Genomic DNA, 16,098 nt, shown 5'->3' on the forward strand with positions numbered 1-16,098 from the left:
TGGCATTATAGGAGTTGGGGCAAGGTGACCCACGCAAACTGAATCCAGGCAGGACAAACTGTCAAGGTCACGCCGGGGATTTTGCTTGGAGCCCGTTGACTATTTGTGCACGCAGCACATAAAAAATGAAGCATTGGATCTACAAGGCACGTTTAACTGTTTCGGGGCGGGAGGGGGTTGTTGTTTTAAATTTGGTGGCCGCCGGCCTCATCTTCGCGGAGTTGTTCTTGTTCTCCATCCCTTATCGGGAGATGCGAGGAGGGAAAAACAACCTTCTCGGGCGCTTTTAGAAGCCGAGGTCTCTTTGGTCAGATTTTAAGCGCCCCGAGGGACAGTTGACACACGCGGCTTCCAAATGCCTTGACACGTGGTTCCAAAAATCAAAACAAAAAAAATCACATATGCCCGAGAGCTCGGAGCCTTTTCGAGGGTGGTTCAAAGCCAACTTTTAACTGGCGCCTCCCCCTCAACCGCCTGGAGGAGAGCCCGGCGATCAGCCGAGCTGCCCCTGGCTGCCCCCGAGGAGAGGCCATTCCTGCCAGCCTAGCCTCTCAGAGCCGAGGCGAGGTTTAATCCTTGCCTTGGGTGCCGGTGCGTGAAGCTGCCTAATCCTATTTCGGTGCCCTGCCTGCTTGCTTGCCTGCCTGGGTCGCTTTGCCGCGTCGGCAAAGAGGTTAAATCCGCCCCACTGGCGCCTACTGGGTTAATCGGGGTCTCGGGGGAGGCGGCGCACGTGCGACCGTTAACTGCCAAGCAGCCCCGCTCTCCGGCCGCCCTTTGCACACGGTCTCTTACATTCTCACGCAGTAGAGTCCGTAGAGTTCCACGCGCCCAATCTCACACTGGGCTCCGGGGCACAAGGGGTTAACAAAGGAAAAGGAAAAGGCTGAGTTCCGGCGCCGGACGGGTTAATTGGAGGCGCTGCTGTGGCTCCGACAGGGGGCGACCCCTGCAATGATAACAAACGGTCACGTGGTGTGGTTCGAACGGGGAGGGCCGTTCCTCCTCCCTCGCTCCTTCCCTCTCCCTTTCCCTCGGCGCTAACGTCACCCCACCTTCCCGATCTCCAGGGCGACGGGCCCATCTGGGCGTACGTCAGAGCCGCCCGTCTCTTGGCAACGGCTGGATGTCTCTCTCTCCCTTCTCATTCAGGCTCGCGCTTGGTCGCGCGTCGCTCTGGCGTCAAAGTGACGTCAATGGGCCTGTCTCGGTTTTCGGAGGGGGCGGAGGGAGGGCTTCCCGCGTGCTCCTCTGGCCCCGGCACACACAGAGCGCGAGGGCAGCAAGGAGAGCAGCGGCGGCGGCGGCGCCACTAGCAGCAGCAGCAGCAGCAGCAGCAGCAGCAGCAGCCTGGGAGCCTGGCAGGCAGGCAGGCGGGCGCGGAGCAGGAGGCGGCGGCAGCGGCGGCGGCAGTAGTAGTAGCAGCAGCAGCAGCCAGCCCGCCAGCCAGCCAGCCCGCCTAGCGCAAGGTAGAGTCGGAGAGCGAGGCGCGCGGGAAGACGCTCGCAGCCGGCGCTGCACTGACTCGGGGCGCGCGCGGCGGGGCAAGTTTTCCGAGGGGAATTTCCAGCGGCGCCTCCGCCTCGTGGTTTCGTTCATGCTCCGTCCTCGGGGGCATTCCTGGACTCCCCACAGTCTGGGTAGCCTTTTCTCTCTCTCTGCCTCCCGGGACGGCGGCTGCTTTGAGGGAAGCCCTTGTTGCAACCCCTAGGTAGCTTTTTAGTGGAGCGTTTCTCTATCTTCATATATATATATATATATAAAGTGAATAGTCCATGCGAGGTTCCCAAGCTGCAAGACTCGCCAAGCCGCAGGGGATTTGCACGGCGCTCCTCTTAACGCCCCCCAATTCCCGTCCCATTCATTGTTAGTGGAACTTGAATGGATCGGGCGCAGAATTTAGTTTTTCAGATGATCCTGGAACGGGTTTCTTCCCTCATCCTAGACAGAACTTGCCCAGCACTTTTCTGCTACTTATTGCTGATTTTTGAAGCTGCAAAAGTACCTTTCATTGTCTTGATTGTGTAGTCATTTTAGGCAAGCTTTGAAAGAGTCAGTTGCGCTTTCTCAAAGTTGAAAAGTCCTCAGGACTAACTTCTGAAGTTTGAGGCAATTTGGTAGAGCCTCAGTGGGGCAGATGGAATTTATATATATGGGGGAAAATTCACCGGAACTTTATTTGTCTTCTTGCAGGTGCAGATTCCAGTCTCTGAAGAGGAAGGCTTATGTAGAAATTTCTAAATAGCATTTGTCACCCACCAAAATCAAACCATGGTGATCATGTCAGATTATACAACTGTCCCCACCTCAAGCCACAGCCAGCAAAGGCCTCTTCGGGTCGGATTCTATGATATTGAGAGGACCTTGGGGAAAGGCAATTTTGCTGTAGTAAAACTGGCCAGACACAGAGTAACCAAAACGCAGGTGGGTGTGTTGATGTTTGCTGCCTTGATCTGTATAGAAAATCAACTGTAAAGGGCTGGTAGTATTCCTCTGTGGGGCTTTCTGTTTCCACAGATAAGGACTAAACTAAGTACATTAAGAGAAATTCCCTGGAGTAGACTGTATAATAGAATGTAGTTAAAATAGCAGCAGTTCAATTTGCACATTGAAATCACTTCAAACGGAATTTGGAAATATTGGTGATTAGTGCTCTCTTCACTATTTTTGTTGACATAATTAAAACAAACCAAAGACATGGTGTCTTATTTGATATTCCTAGGTAGTTGTCAGTTTTTGAAATAAGCTGTGTAATGCAACTCCAGCTTACATTACCTTTCTAGAACTTAGGTGGGATATGTGATTTGGATCAAAACACTGAAAGCTTCGACATTTTTATATATATATATATATATATATATATATATATATATATATATATACATACACACACACATATAGTTTAATTATATATGCTGAATTTCTAAGTCAGCCTATGATCTATTTTCTTGAATCTGGACTAGACAATATACAGTATTATAAAACACAGAAAATTTGTTGATTGTTTTTCCCTAACTTTCTCAAATATTCGTTTTTCAAAACATTTTATTTGTACTTGTATGTTGTGTATAAAACCATATTTTACAAGTATTCTGGGTTTTTTTTTAAAACTATAGGTTGCAATAAAAATTATCGACAAAACACGGTTAGATTCGAGCAATTTGGAGAAAATCTATCGAGAGGTTCAGATTATGAAGCTTTTGAACCACCCCCACATTATCAAGCTGTATCAGGTAAGAGATAAGTTCTGATCACTACCTGGCTATTAGACTTATCCTTATGGCTTTGGCTGCTAATGATCTTAAAATGCACATGCTTCCAACAGGAAATGAATTAACATTACCTTTCTAAACAATGCTGGAACAAAGTGACAAAGTATTTCGTATCTAAATATTTAGCAAGGTTGTTATTTTGTTTTCAAAATCAATTCAAACAGTTATAAATTGTTCAAATGTGACTGAAAAACATTCAATGTGCTAGGTGTGCTTTTACATGATGAAAATACTTCTCTGTTTATAGAATTTTCAAAACCATAATCAAGCTTCTACTTACAATGCTGATTATTTGAATTACCAGTTGAAATTGGGCTTCGTCTGAGTAAATGTGTTTAGGGTCAGGCTGCCACTTGGAAGTTTTCTTAAAATCTTGGTTTTAGGAACTCAAAAGCCACAGTGAAACACTATGCAATTTGTTCTAGCTCAGTTGTATTTTCAGCACAAACATTCCTTAAAAAAAGAACAAACTGATGTTCTCTGCATCTGGTGAGCAGAGTTGAATTTACAAATGCTAAATATCTTATCTAATTAGTGTTTGGTGGAAGTTCCTCTTAATCATCTTAAAGAGCACCATATGGATTTAAGAGGAAGGTGATGAGTGACTTTTTGTCTAAGGAAGAAGAAAATGTTAAGCATGTGGCTTAAGAATATAGCTGCTCTTAAGTTCAGTGTACAGTAACAATTGCCATAATATAAGATGCCTAGAAAATACATCTTATCTTTGGGAAGATGAGCAAGGATAAGCTTCGCAAATATGAAAAGCAGAGCCAGTGAGAAACTTGTTTTGGTAGAGGCATTATTTTTAAAGTACACTTATGTGGCTGCTATATTAACTGCTGTAACACATATTTAGGTCTGTTTGTCATCACTACCCGACAGATAATTTTTATTTCCTTTCTATAAAATAGTCCAGGTCAAAATAATATTTCAGGCATTGAATATTGTTTAAATCCTCTCATTGCTGAATTAGGCTACTCAGCTGAACCAGAAAAGTGTTTTTAGAAGCTGTTTTTGTGAGGAGGAGAGGACAGTATTCCTACCTACACGTCTTTTCTGTGTTCATTTTTTGATGCTCCCCTTTGGTGGAGGAGTCTGAGCTGCAGGAATTAGGTGAAATGCCAGTTTGGGGGTGGAAGGATAGTGTTGACTTAGTTTCAACAGCACTGTCTAATTTTAATCCAATTGGCCTCTTTCCCGGAACATTTAAAATGTCTTACTCTTCCTGTCACTTCTTTCTACATATATATATATATTTAAAATTTATATTTCTCATTATGTTTATATGTGGGATGAGAGTGCCTTTCTCTGCCTTTGATATTCAAACCTCCTTGCAGAATCTTAAAAATTATATTTTCTGAAAAGACACTGATGCTGCTTTGTGGTTCTTAATCTTTTTTTGTAAGCCAGAATTTACTGAACCAGAAAGTACAGTTCTGTTTGGGAGAGCTGTCTTTGACGGATGTTTTATATTTATCATTTGATGCTGCAAAGCAGAAGAGGCAGTCTCAGGGAGCAACATGTGAAATTTATTTTTTTGAAAGAATTTGAACCATGTTTTAAAAAATGCTTAGGGTCATTTTAAAGTTATTTTGCAGGCGGTAATGCCTTTTAGAAGTAAATTGATACTGAAATTGCCATTCACACTTGAGTGTTGATGGACGTTGAGAAATAGCTGAGCACACAGAGGAAGCTGTTATGGACAGACAGGCATGTCTAGTAACTTAACTGAGTGAATAAACCCACACAATACCAAGTGTGAATGGGGCGCTTGGATAGTTCTTGTTTGCTTTTTGTTCCACCTTCTGAATGTGTCGGTCACCTGCTTCCTAACAGTGAGATCATGAGTCCTGTTAACTGTCCTTAAATAACATGATACGCCTGTGTAGTTAATACACGTTAATATAATAAATTATGGACATTGAAGGAAGAGGTGGATGCTATTAAAGTATCTCCGTATAGAAACAATATTAGGTTCATGCAGGGAAGCCTGGTCTTTTCGTTTAGCTCTTTTCTATGGAGCAAATGCATTTGATATGATATTCAAAAGTATATTAAATATTTCAAAGGCCTGTATCTTTAATACATTCTGGGTTTTCCCTCCCCCTTTCTTTCTCCTCTCCCTCTATACCCTTATTAGGTTATGGAGACAAAAGATATGCTTTACATTGTAACTGAATTTGCCAAAAATGGAGAAATGTTCGGTAAGTTCTTATCATCAAAGCATAGCAGTAGACACTTCCTTAGTAATTTGAATGTTGGGTGAGGAGCATGCATCTTAGCATTCGAATAAATGTGGGCTTTGTTTATCTGTAGACTTCTACAGGCATAGAATTCATAGCTGCCAAGTTTTCCCTTTTCTTGCGAGGAAGCCTATTCAGCATAAGGGAAAATCCCTTAAAAAAAGGGGATAACTTGGCAGCTATGATAGAATTATATGGGTTTCACTCTACTTCAGATAACAGTGCTTTGAACAGACAAGTATTTGTCTGGTCTAGGCTGAAAAGCCAGATATAAATTAATTCCTTAATTAGCTGAAGTCCAAATAATGGGAATTTATTTGTGGGCGTGTTGTTTTATGAGGGTACAGAAGCTGAGGATTTTGATCCTAATGCTTAGATATCCAAAGTAAAGGTCACAACACCGAAGGAGGAAAGTCTAGTTGGGGATCAAAGGAGAAGTTTGTCCGTGGCATTTAGTATTTGACCCTTTTGTCATTGTCTTTGGCAGATCACTTGACTTCCCATGGTCACCTGAGTGAGAGTGAAGCACGGAAGAAGTTCTGGCAGATCCTTTCAGCTGTAGAATATTGCCACAGTCATCATATAGTGCACAGAGACCTCAAAACGGAGAACCTGTTGTTAGACGCTAACATGAACATCAAGCTTGCAGGTGAGAGTGGTTGCACAGATGATGTCACTAAAAACTTAGTAGGGCTTCATGAAATCCTTCTTTGAACAACTTCTTTGTGTGATGCCACAATAGACAGCACCTTTGAAATTCTATGTTTATGAACTTGCTGAATGGATTATATATAATACTTAGCAAAGAAGCATAGGTGCAATTTATTTATTTACTGGATTTATATAAGCTGCTCACTGACATACTTTCTCTGAACAGCTCACAATGAATAAAATAATAAAATCCAATCTTGAAATATAAAAACAAAACAAGTACACAGAGGTCCCTTGCAGTGCCCCTGCTTGCTTTAATTACAAGTGTATCTTTAAAAATATAAAGCAGTATTTAATTCATCTTCCTCTACAGACTTTGGGTTTGGAAACTTCTACAAATCTGGAGAGCCTCTCTCTACGTGGTGTGGGAGCCCACCTTATGCAGCCCCTGAAGTCTTTGAAGGAAAGGAATATGAAGGTCCGCATCTTGATATATGGGTAGGTATTGCATTCTGTATTAGATTTCTGGTTGTGTATTAATTTTCCAAGGTGGTGATGCTTGACAAACTTCACTGACTGCATTTCAGGCATTCATGTATTGCACTGTTTTTATTTCTTGGCAGAGCCTTGGCGTGGTGCTGTATGTCCTTGTCTGTGGTTCTCTGCCATTTGATGGACCCAATCTGCCGTCTTTAAGACAAAGGGTGCTTGAAGGACGATTCCGCATTCCCTACTTCATGTCACAAGGTGTGTTTACCAATCTTTCTGGCATTAGAAATCCACAATTCCTTTCCTGTTTTCTAGTTATTTGTTAGATTTTTAGGTTTTGAACCATATTTTCCAGATGAAAACTTATGTCTTGTGTAATCCTGTTTTTGGTGTTTAGAAGAACCCTTTAGATCTATGTTGATAGTTTCCCATGTAGATTTTCTTTGACATATACAAAGGCATATCTGTGTAGAAGAGGATGACTGGCTGTAGTGGCTTATATTTTATTTAATGAAAAGGGGCATATTAAAAATTATTCTAAATTCATTCAGTCATTAAAACTAGGACATTCTGTCAAAGACTGAAATATTGACAGTTTGCTACAGTCCCCCAATAACTTACATCTTGCTCATGCTGTGGGAAAAAGAACAAGTTAATTTATCATTGTTTTCAGCATGTAGACTTAAAAACATCTTAAACTCTTTTGAGCAGTATGTGATACAATTGCAAAATAGCCATGAAGGTAGATTTACCTAAGGTTGTTTGGTGCTCTTTTATGTGTAAGGATAAAAAGTAGTGGCCACTAGTTTAGCTTTCAGTGATGTGTCTTGCCTCATAATATCTATCTTCATGTTTCGGTTTTGTGTCTTGTCTTTCAACAGACTGTGAAACGCTGATTCGACGAATGCTGGTTGTAGATCCCACAAAACGAATCACAATTGCCCAAATAAAGCAGCACAAGTGGATGCAAGCAGACCCTTCGCTTCAGCAGCAGCAGACTTTGTCATTCTCCATGCATAACTACAACTCTAACCTGGGTGACTACAACGAACAAGTCCTTGGGATCATGCATACCCTTGGGATTGATAGGCAGAGAACAGTTGAGGTGAGCCCTTAGCTACATGTTTGGCACCTGAGAAGCCCTTGTCCCTTATAAAATATTGGAATAGCCAATGTGCTCTATAGGAAAGGGTAATATGCTTCCCATTTAGATTTCCAATTTTGAAAATGGTTCCCCATGTTGTTGTCGTGCTAAAAGGTGGTGTGTTGCTTGGTAGAATTTCTTCTGTGTTATCTGGAAACCAGGCAGGGTGCTTCTCAAATATGGCACTATAGGCACGAGACTGAATTATTAGGCTGGAGACATACCTGAGACATTTGAGACTAACCTGAAAGCACACATGACCAAGGTTTTTTGCCTGCTGAGAATGGGCTTGTGTTGCTTCTAATACTGCACACATCCCAATCCCTCTATTTTAAATGCATTATTTGGTAGAATCCCTCTTGATTTCGGGGGCTCATTCTTCCAAGTAAATGCATCTTGACCTTCTGACCTTTAGTGGAGAGGTGGCACTCCCCTTTTGAACCAAGCAATATTTTAACAGCTGCCTTTCTCTCTCCTGTCTCCTCTAGTCTCTACAAAACAGCAGCTACAATCACTTCGCTGCAATTTATTACCTTCTCCTGGAGCGTCTCAAGGAGTACCGAAGCAATCAGTTGTCAAATCGCCCAGTAAGCAGCCGTCAGCAAAGGCCAAGGAGCTCAGACTTCAGCAACATTGAGGTAAGATGATGCGCTGTCCTTCATAAGGTCACACCAGCTCCTCGCTGTCCTTTTAAGAAGTATATATTCTGCTGTGTATTCTGCTTCTGGGGCAGTAGCTTATATTTTGTGTGACCAAGAGTGGCATTTTCCTCATGTTTCTTTTTATGCCTGAGATCAAAGGACATTTTTCAGCAGGGGATAGGAAGCAGGTGGGGGGGGGAGGTCTCTTGCACCCGGCCTCAGTGTTGACAGGAAACGTGGCTTGCTTCAGGTTTAAAACCAAAATTCTGCAAGCACTCAGGAGGATGTAGAATGAATTATACAAGTGTCGAAACTATAGCTGCAGGAAATTTCCGTCTGTGAAGCATTAAGCAGACGGGAGCTGCATCCTGTGCAATGTCCTAACCTCTGTATTACTTGGAACTCTGTATGGATATGTATTTATTGAAGAGCAAATTAATTCATCCTTTCATATTGATCCATACCCATGCAGCATTTCAAACTTAATGTATTTGTTCCAGTTACAAGAGTGGTTGGTAATGACTGTTCTCTCAATCCTTCTTTGGCTTCAGTTGCCTCAGGACAGCCTTGCCAGCGAGACCTTGAGATCATCTCTGTTCTACCAGCAGCCCCAGAATCTGATTCAGTCGCCCTTGCAGGCAGAAATGGATTGTGACATAAACAACCCATTACAGGTTGGTGCTGCTAGCATCCTCACTTCGTGTTTGATTGAAGGAAGTGTGCATGCTTGTGTGTGTGTGTGTGTGTGTGTGTGTGTGTGTGTGCGAGAGAGAGAGAGAGAGAGAGAGAGAGAGAGAGAGAGAGACCTGGGGGCAAAAAGGTCCAGGATGCATTTAATTTTCCACCCCATCCATCTTTTTATTTGTTTTGCACTCCCATGTAAATTCATAAAACTGAATAAAAAAATCCCTTGAAGGATATCATAGAGGCATAATACATAGGGCACCCAAGCAGCTGTGATAATGAAGGGAGTGTTGGGGAGAGAAATGTGGGGAAGAACCAAACAAGGGCACTCTATCACTTCCTGTATTTTTTGACCTTTCAGCCTATGTTCTTTCCTGTGGACCCGAACTTCAACAGTCTTTTTCGGAATCGCTCAATCTCTCCAAACAGCCTCCTGGAAACCACCATCAGTGAGGAAGTCAGGCAGGACAAAGAGCTGGAGGAGGAAATTAAAGCCTTCAACCCCATTCGCCTCCCCATCAACACAAGCCGAAGGCACACGCTGGCTGAAGTGACAACTCATTTCTATCAGTGTTCTCCACCATGTAAGTGTTTGCAAGAAGGGCAGACCGCAGGATATACATAGAGAGTAGAAGACTGTTTCCTTTTTGTGCTTTGAACAACATGTTGACAGACACCAGTTTTTTTGTGCCTCTGTTTATTGCATTTATTTACTGTAGGCTATTTAAAACATTTGGCTTTGGAGCCAAACAGCCAAGTAACTCTCACAGGCCTATTCCAGAATGGGGCTTTTCCTTCTAGTTCACAATAAACATGTAATGGTTATTGGAAATCTGAATGACATTTACCCAAGCATGATCATCTTTGTAGAGGGAATTTCCTTTTTTAAGCATTGTAGCTGCAGTGTTTGTCAACGTTTTGTCAAAATATGAGCCCCATAGTTGGGCTTCCCATAGTTGGAAGATGGTGGTATGAGCACCATTGAGAATATACAATAGCTCAGCAGCAGAGCATCCGCTTGCATTCAGAAGGTCCCAGGTTCAATCCTGGAAGTCTGCAGGTAGAGCTGGGAGAGACTCGTGCTTGAAACCCTGGAGAGCAGCTGCCAGTCATTGTAGACAATGCTACATGACTCTGTATAAGGCCATTTCCTATTATTTTTCCTGAGACAAGCAAAACAGGCTCTTTCCCTAGCCATGCCCTCTTAAAACCTTTTAAGTCCCTCTCTTCGTTCTCTGTTGCTCACCAAAACGATAGAGCACTTCATGTAACCATTTAATTTAAAAGCGCAAGTCTGAACATTACTTTTTTTTTATTTCCTGTTCTCATTCCCTCTCCACCCTAGTTTCTTTGGATATTGTGTGTTTTCACTCTTTGGTACCTATTTTCAATGGGTATGGGGTGTGTTTTTGAAGCTTAGTGAACAGTTTGCATCTCTTGCTGCATTCCATGGCATTATTTGGAAGCAGGCTATTTTGCCTCTGACACAGAGTTCTAGCCAGCTATGCTAGCTTCTTGGCAGGTGGGTTGATGTTGCTTACCAGGAAGGAGAGGGAAGAGATGGCAGGGAAGCCAGTGCAGTGCAAGCACACTGGTGGGTTGATCTCCCCAGCACATCAGCCGCCTTCTCCCTCCTGGTAAGCTACAGAACCTGCCATGATTTGTGTGCTACCATTACTAAACACACACCACACTAACCCACAATAGTGTCAACACTATTCCCTTACCTTCATCCTGTCCCCTGGAAAAGGTCATGTAAGCCCTAAAACCAAGATAATTATTGCAGCTGCACTTGATATAGCAAGGATCCCCTATTTTATTATTACTTGCTTTAGCAATAAAGTCATCCTATAAGACTACATTGCTGCTATAACTGGGATGGCATGCCTGCCATGTACAAAGCCTTGTGAGTTTTATACTTGTTTGCATTGTGGTTTGAGGCTTCAGTTAATGGTTGATTTTCTTTGGGTGGGGAGATTAATCTTATTTCCAACACTCTTCTTTAACTTCCTGTATCCATTTTGCAGAAGTTCTCTTCCAACCCATCTACTTCTTTTTGTAGGCATAGTCATTTCCTCTTCCGCAAGCCCTACGGAAGGAACCAGTTCTGACAGCTGCCTCACTTCATCAGCAAATGATGGCTCTGTGGCTCTGAGCAACTGTTTGGAAGATCAGATGATGCTTGGTCACCCAGCGACAGCCAGAGTTACGTCATCGTTTCCGACTTCCCATTCGGACACACCAGTATTGCAGGCTCAGGGCTGTCTGGGTGGTGCTTCTCTGTTGCCGGTCAGCTTCCAGGAAGGAAGGAGGGCATCTGATACCTCACTAACTCAAGGTAATTATTTCCTCGCTATATAAGCAATACCAGTCCATAAACACACACAGTAGATACATCAAGTATTCACTTTTTGTAGTTCTGTAATCAATATGCCAGACTCCTGCTTTGATCATAAGATTAGCACAGACCATCTGCACACATTTTATTTGCCCATCCCATGAAATAACCTGAAAATGCAACAATGCAGTTTATAAGATATGCAAGTTGGGAAAAGAGATGCTTGGCAGATAAAATTGTGTTCTATTGGTCTTCTGTGGCTCTTGTACGAGGTTCCTGATTGGTGGGGAAATGAGCTCCAGCAGGTCTGTAGTACGTGCAAGTAATGTGTGTGTCCAAAGACAATGTCAACATTATAACTCTCCTCCTCCTTCTTCTTTGCTTTATAGGCTTGAAGGCATTTAGACAGCAGCTACGGAAGAATGCTAGAGCCAAAGGTTTTCTGGGACTGAATAAAATCAAAGGGCTCGCTCGCCAGGTGTGCCAGTCCTCATCTGCTCGGGTAGCACGGAACGGCACGAGTCCTTTCCAGCATTCTCAGCAGAGTGCCTGCGTATACAGCAGCGGGGGAAATGGTGGCAGTGGCGTAAGCAGCAGAGAGAGCAGGAACCTCCTTGAAGAAGTGCTTCAGCAGCAGAGGTGAGAGAGCAGCACCTGGCATCAGACACACTGGCTATTGTAACAACAGTAGCTTAGTATACCATGACCTTGCCTTCACATTGAAAACAGACGAGCTGTTTATTTTCCACATCACTTTTGGGACAGGATGTGTGATCTGATGCGTACATCACTACCTCCACTTAAAGCATCAGTTTGCGATATGGGGTGCTCAGGTTTAAACATAAATGGGTTGTGTTTGACTAAGTCATTCTTGGAGTTGACCCATTTAAATCAGTGGCCTTAAGTTAGCCAGGGCTTCAATGGGTTTATTATTATTGTTATTGGGGGTGGGAGGAATTCCAGCTGTTGTCATAAGATTCATTCTTAGCATTTTCAGGCATGGAAGGATTCTTTTTAGCATCTTACATTGCTTCTGCATCACACAGAGTCCTGTGCAGACAGCCAAACTGTGTGCATGATGGGGATGCAAATCACACCAGCCCTACTGCAGGTCATCCTCTTATGCACAGGGGCTACGTAGAGCCTAGTATCACACAAGCTCAGTCCACGCTGAACTGTGCCTCTTGATTTTCACATCTCCGGGTGGTGTGGGTAGGATATGTGCATGCTGGGTTGTACACACATAGCTGAACTTGCGAACAGCATTTTGGGTGAGGCAAGCACACCACGGAGGATGGGATGGGCTACGCTGGCAAGATCCCCATTCCCCACCACGCACATAGAGATGGAATGTCTGTGTAGGGCTGCAGCCCACAAGGGAGACTCCGTACCAATGGTTTAGTCATGCAGAAGAATGTGTGTGTGTGTGTGTGTGTTTCCCCCCTCCCACCAAATCTGCTGTCATGACTTGCAAAGACAAATGCTTCTAATGCGAAGGTGTGAGGAACAGAGGCTGTAATGTGAGAACAACCCCAAGGAAGCATATTAAAAATTGATAACTTCTTCACTCTCTTCTTTCTTGTATTCAGAATGCTCCAGTTACAACATCACCAGCCAGCCTGTCACCAACCTTCTCAGGTGTCCCAGTCGCACACCATCCTCATGCCTGACACTACAGGAAGCAAAGCATCCAGTTCCTTCCCCCTGTCCGAACTGCAGAGTGAGAGCTCATTAGAGTTTGCCTTCCGCAACACCCAGTTTCTCCAACCTCACCTGTTTGGAGTCAGTGTTTCTCCAGTAACGTCAGCTGCTCACCTCCTAGACACCCACCTGCACATCAGTAGCAATGTCTCCCCCATCGCCTCCATGTTTTCTCAGCAGAATGGCTTTGCTGTGCAATCTCCGAGCTATGACGCAGTTACTTTGCAGCATGGGGACTTTGAAATGGAGGACCTTACATCCACCCAGATGGGGAAGTTCGTCTTAGTCAAATAAGGTTCCCCCACCCACCTTTCTGCTCTCCCGTTCTCGTGGTTCACACATCTCTCTTTTGGAAGAGTGTGCTGCTCTCGCCACGATCTGCAGATGGGTGGTTTTTATTATTTTTTGCAACAGTAAAAACTCAGAAGCAATAACCTGTTTGAAATATGTGAAGAGGCCATTTGGCTTAGTAAAGCCCCGGACTAAAAGAAAAAAGCAATACTTGCGTCTTTTGGCTTCAACTGTACTTGCACTGAACAAATATAACCAGAAACTGAAAGGAGAAAAAAACAACACCTTTTTTTGTTTTTGGAAGAAAAGAATGACAGGGAAGTGGGGGTGGGGTGGGGAGTTCACAGGTAAACACTTTTCTGGTACTGTATTAAAGTCAGGCCAATACAGCTCTGCTGTTATGCAAGACTTTGACGGCTGTCAATAGTTGTGGTGTAGCAGGGGAAGGCTTTTCAAAGAAGGGACCAGAGCCACCCTATTCACAATATTTGTTTATGGATTTGTGAAGACGATAATTACCTCTTTTCTTAAAGACGACAAGCAAGAAAAAACCACCACCCACAAACATAAACACAGATGCTTTGTGTCACATTAATCGTTGATAGGGGAATAATGACAAAATTATTACGCATTATTTGTTTTTATACTCATGTTAAAGGAACCAATACCTCTCTTTACTTTTTATTCTCCCTTACTCAAAGGTTTATACCTTAAGAGGAAACTGTGAACTTTTCTGCTTAGTCTCTCACTTGTAGCAGCTAAGGGTAGTTTGTATTCATTAGAAGCAATTAATTTGTCCTCTGGCGGTTCTGATACCAGACTACAAATTGTGTCCCTGCCTTTCTCTCTTCTGGTGGTGGTGAGGTTCAACAGTAGGAAAATGTCTGTGCATCAATGAGGAGATGCCCATGGAATACTGCAGAGGTGATAGGAGCAGAATTGCTAAGAGGTGCTGGTGTGGGAAGGCTTTCTTTTTAAATTCTTCTTTTACCTCCCTTCCCTCTTCCACCCCTTGAAAAGCACTATCAAATGCTTTGAGGTTGCCTATGGGATGTCTCTCAGTGCTGCACACAATTAATGCCGCTGCTAATGAGGTTTTTATGCATTTCGTTATCAGGGTCCAACTGAACCGTCTCGTTGGGGAAACGTGCAATATTCAAAAGGTTGTGACAATTATACTGACAGTCAAAAGGAAAATAGGATAGCACAATTTGATACTCTTCATAAACAGTCGTTTTTTGAACAAACTAGTTGTAAGTGAGATGAACAGCACAACTTCTGGGTTTTGTTGTTTTGTATACTAATAGGCGAGAGGGTTGTTGTTTTTATTTTAGGCATTTTTATTTGCGGTTTTAATATTCTGTGTGTGTGCGCGTGTTGGCACACATATAGGACTTGGAAGACAATATACACTACTTGGCTTTTGAAATAAGCTTTTTGGAGTTCCCTAGCATATGCTTCCTCTGACCAGGGAATGACTTTTGTTGATACCAGTGGAAGCCTGGCAATGGATGTCACAGGGAGCGGAGAGAACACAGCGTGTCCTCCTTTGACCTAATAGATAGTTGGTGGGGAAAAGAGGACGGGAGATCAATTGTCAGCAGGTGAGCAAGCTTGGCCAAAATTACCATCCAGATGTCTGAAAACAGCTTCATTCTGTCTAACACTTTTAAGGACCCATCTCTAAATGTAACACAGGGGTGCCTTCAAGTTACTACTGCTTCTTGCAACCTGCAGTGTTATATATGTAAAAAAAAAAAGCTATTTTTTTAAATAAATAAGCCAAAGACTGTCTGTCTGTGGTGGCAGTGGGGAGGGAGATAAAGTTGTATAGATCTATCTGTGGCTTTTCAACCTCTTTATCTGTGTACAGTATCTATATTGACGTGTCTTCAGCTTGCTGCTTCTGCTGCTGCTATGTGTTCTGGAATCTCCAAGGTGAAGGGAAATAACTCTCTACAACCTTCTCTCTGACTGGTGCCTTTTGGCAGAGAAAATACCAGACTCATGCTAACTTGCAAAGCGGTTTGGTGTGTGGTTTGTGGGAGTGTCTACAAGGAGTGGGAGCAAGATCCATCACAAAGCAGCAACATTGCCTTCATTTTCGTAAAACAGTAGCAACATGTTATTTTATGAACTGCATCCCCCACCCCACCCATTTCTGTCTTTTTACTTTATTTTCTACCATAGATCAAGAGGCCACAAAAAACAACTTTTTTTCCAAGCAATGACAAGCACTTTACTTCTTGAGCCCCCCCCTCCCCAATTGCTATAGAAAATGCTTTGAAACTATTCTGAAGTAGAAAAAGGTCATTTTCAACATTTCAGGGTTTGTGTCTCCTCCCCGCCCCCCTTGTAGTGTTCTTGACAGTACTGTTTTGCAGACTGCAATGCAATAGATTATTTAAATACACTATGTGATTGGTTTAATTAAGATGTATAGTTTTATTTTTTATCATGACGAGATCATTTTGTTTCTTATGTTAAAGAGATGTACACCAAAATGATTAGTTGTGTTTTATTTAATATTTAAATAAACAGTTGTTGAAATAATTAGCGATCTGCCTTGCAATCCTTTTTTATTTTATTTTAAAGATACATCTATTTGGGTTTCCCTTACAGCAGATCTTTTTGTAAATTCTTT

At 42.9% G+C, this 16,098-nt stretch overlaps 1 protein-coding gene across 1 annotated transcript; it reads left to right on the forward strand.

The window, feature by feature from the left end:
* The first annotated feature begins 1,329 nt into the window (after positions 1–1,329).
* SIK1 (salt inducible kinase 1) lies at positions 1,330–15,255 on the forward strand. Its single transcript, XM_035115164.2, has 14 exons — positions 1,330–1,469; positions 2,194–2,424; positions 3,117–3,233; positions 5,413–5,476; positions 6,003–6,164; positions 6,540–6,664; positions 6,790–6,913; positions 7,537–7,760; positions 8,288–8,437; positions 8,992–9,114; positions 9,486–9,708; positions 11,187–11,462; positions 11,852–12,101; positions 13,052–15,255. Exons 2-14 carry the CDS (start codon positions 2,272–2,274, stop codon positions 13,455–13,457), a joined length of 2,397 nt encoding a protein of 798 aa, XP_034971055.2. The 5' UTR covers positions 1,330–1,469; positions 2,194–2,271; the 3' UTR covers positions 13,458–15,255.
* The last annotated feature ends 843 nt before the right edge of the window (positions 15,256–16,098 follow it).

Source organism: Zootoca vivipara, chromosome 4 (assembly GCF_963506605.1).
Source record: "Zootoca vivipara chromosome 4, rZooViv1.1, whole genome shotgun sequence".
Taxonomy (NCBI): domain Eukaryota; kingdom Metazoa; phylum Chordata; class Lepidosauria; order Squamata; family Lacertidae; genus Zootoca; species Zootoca vivipara.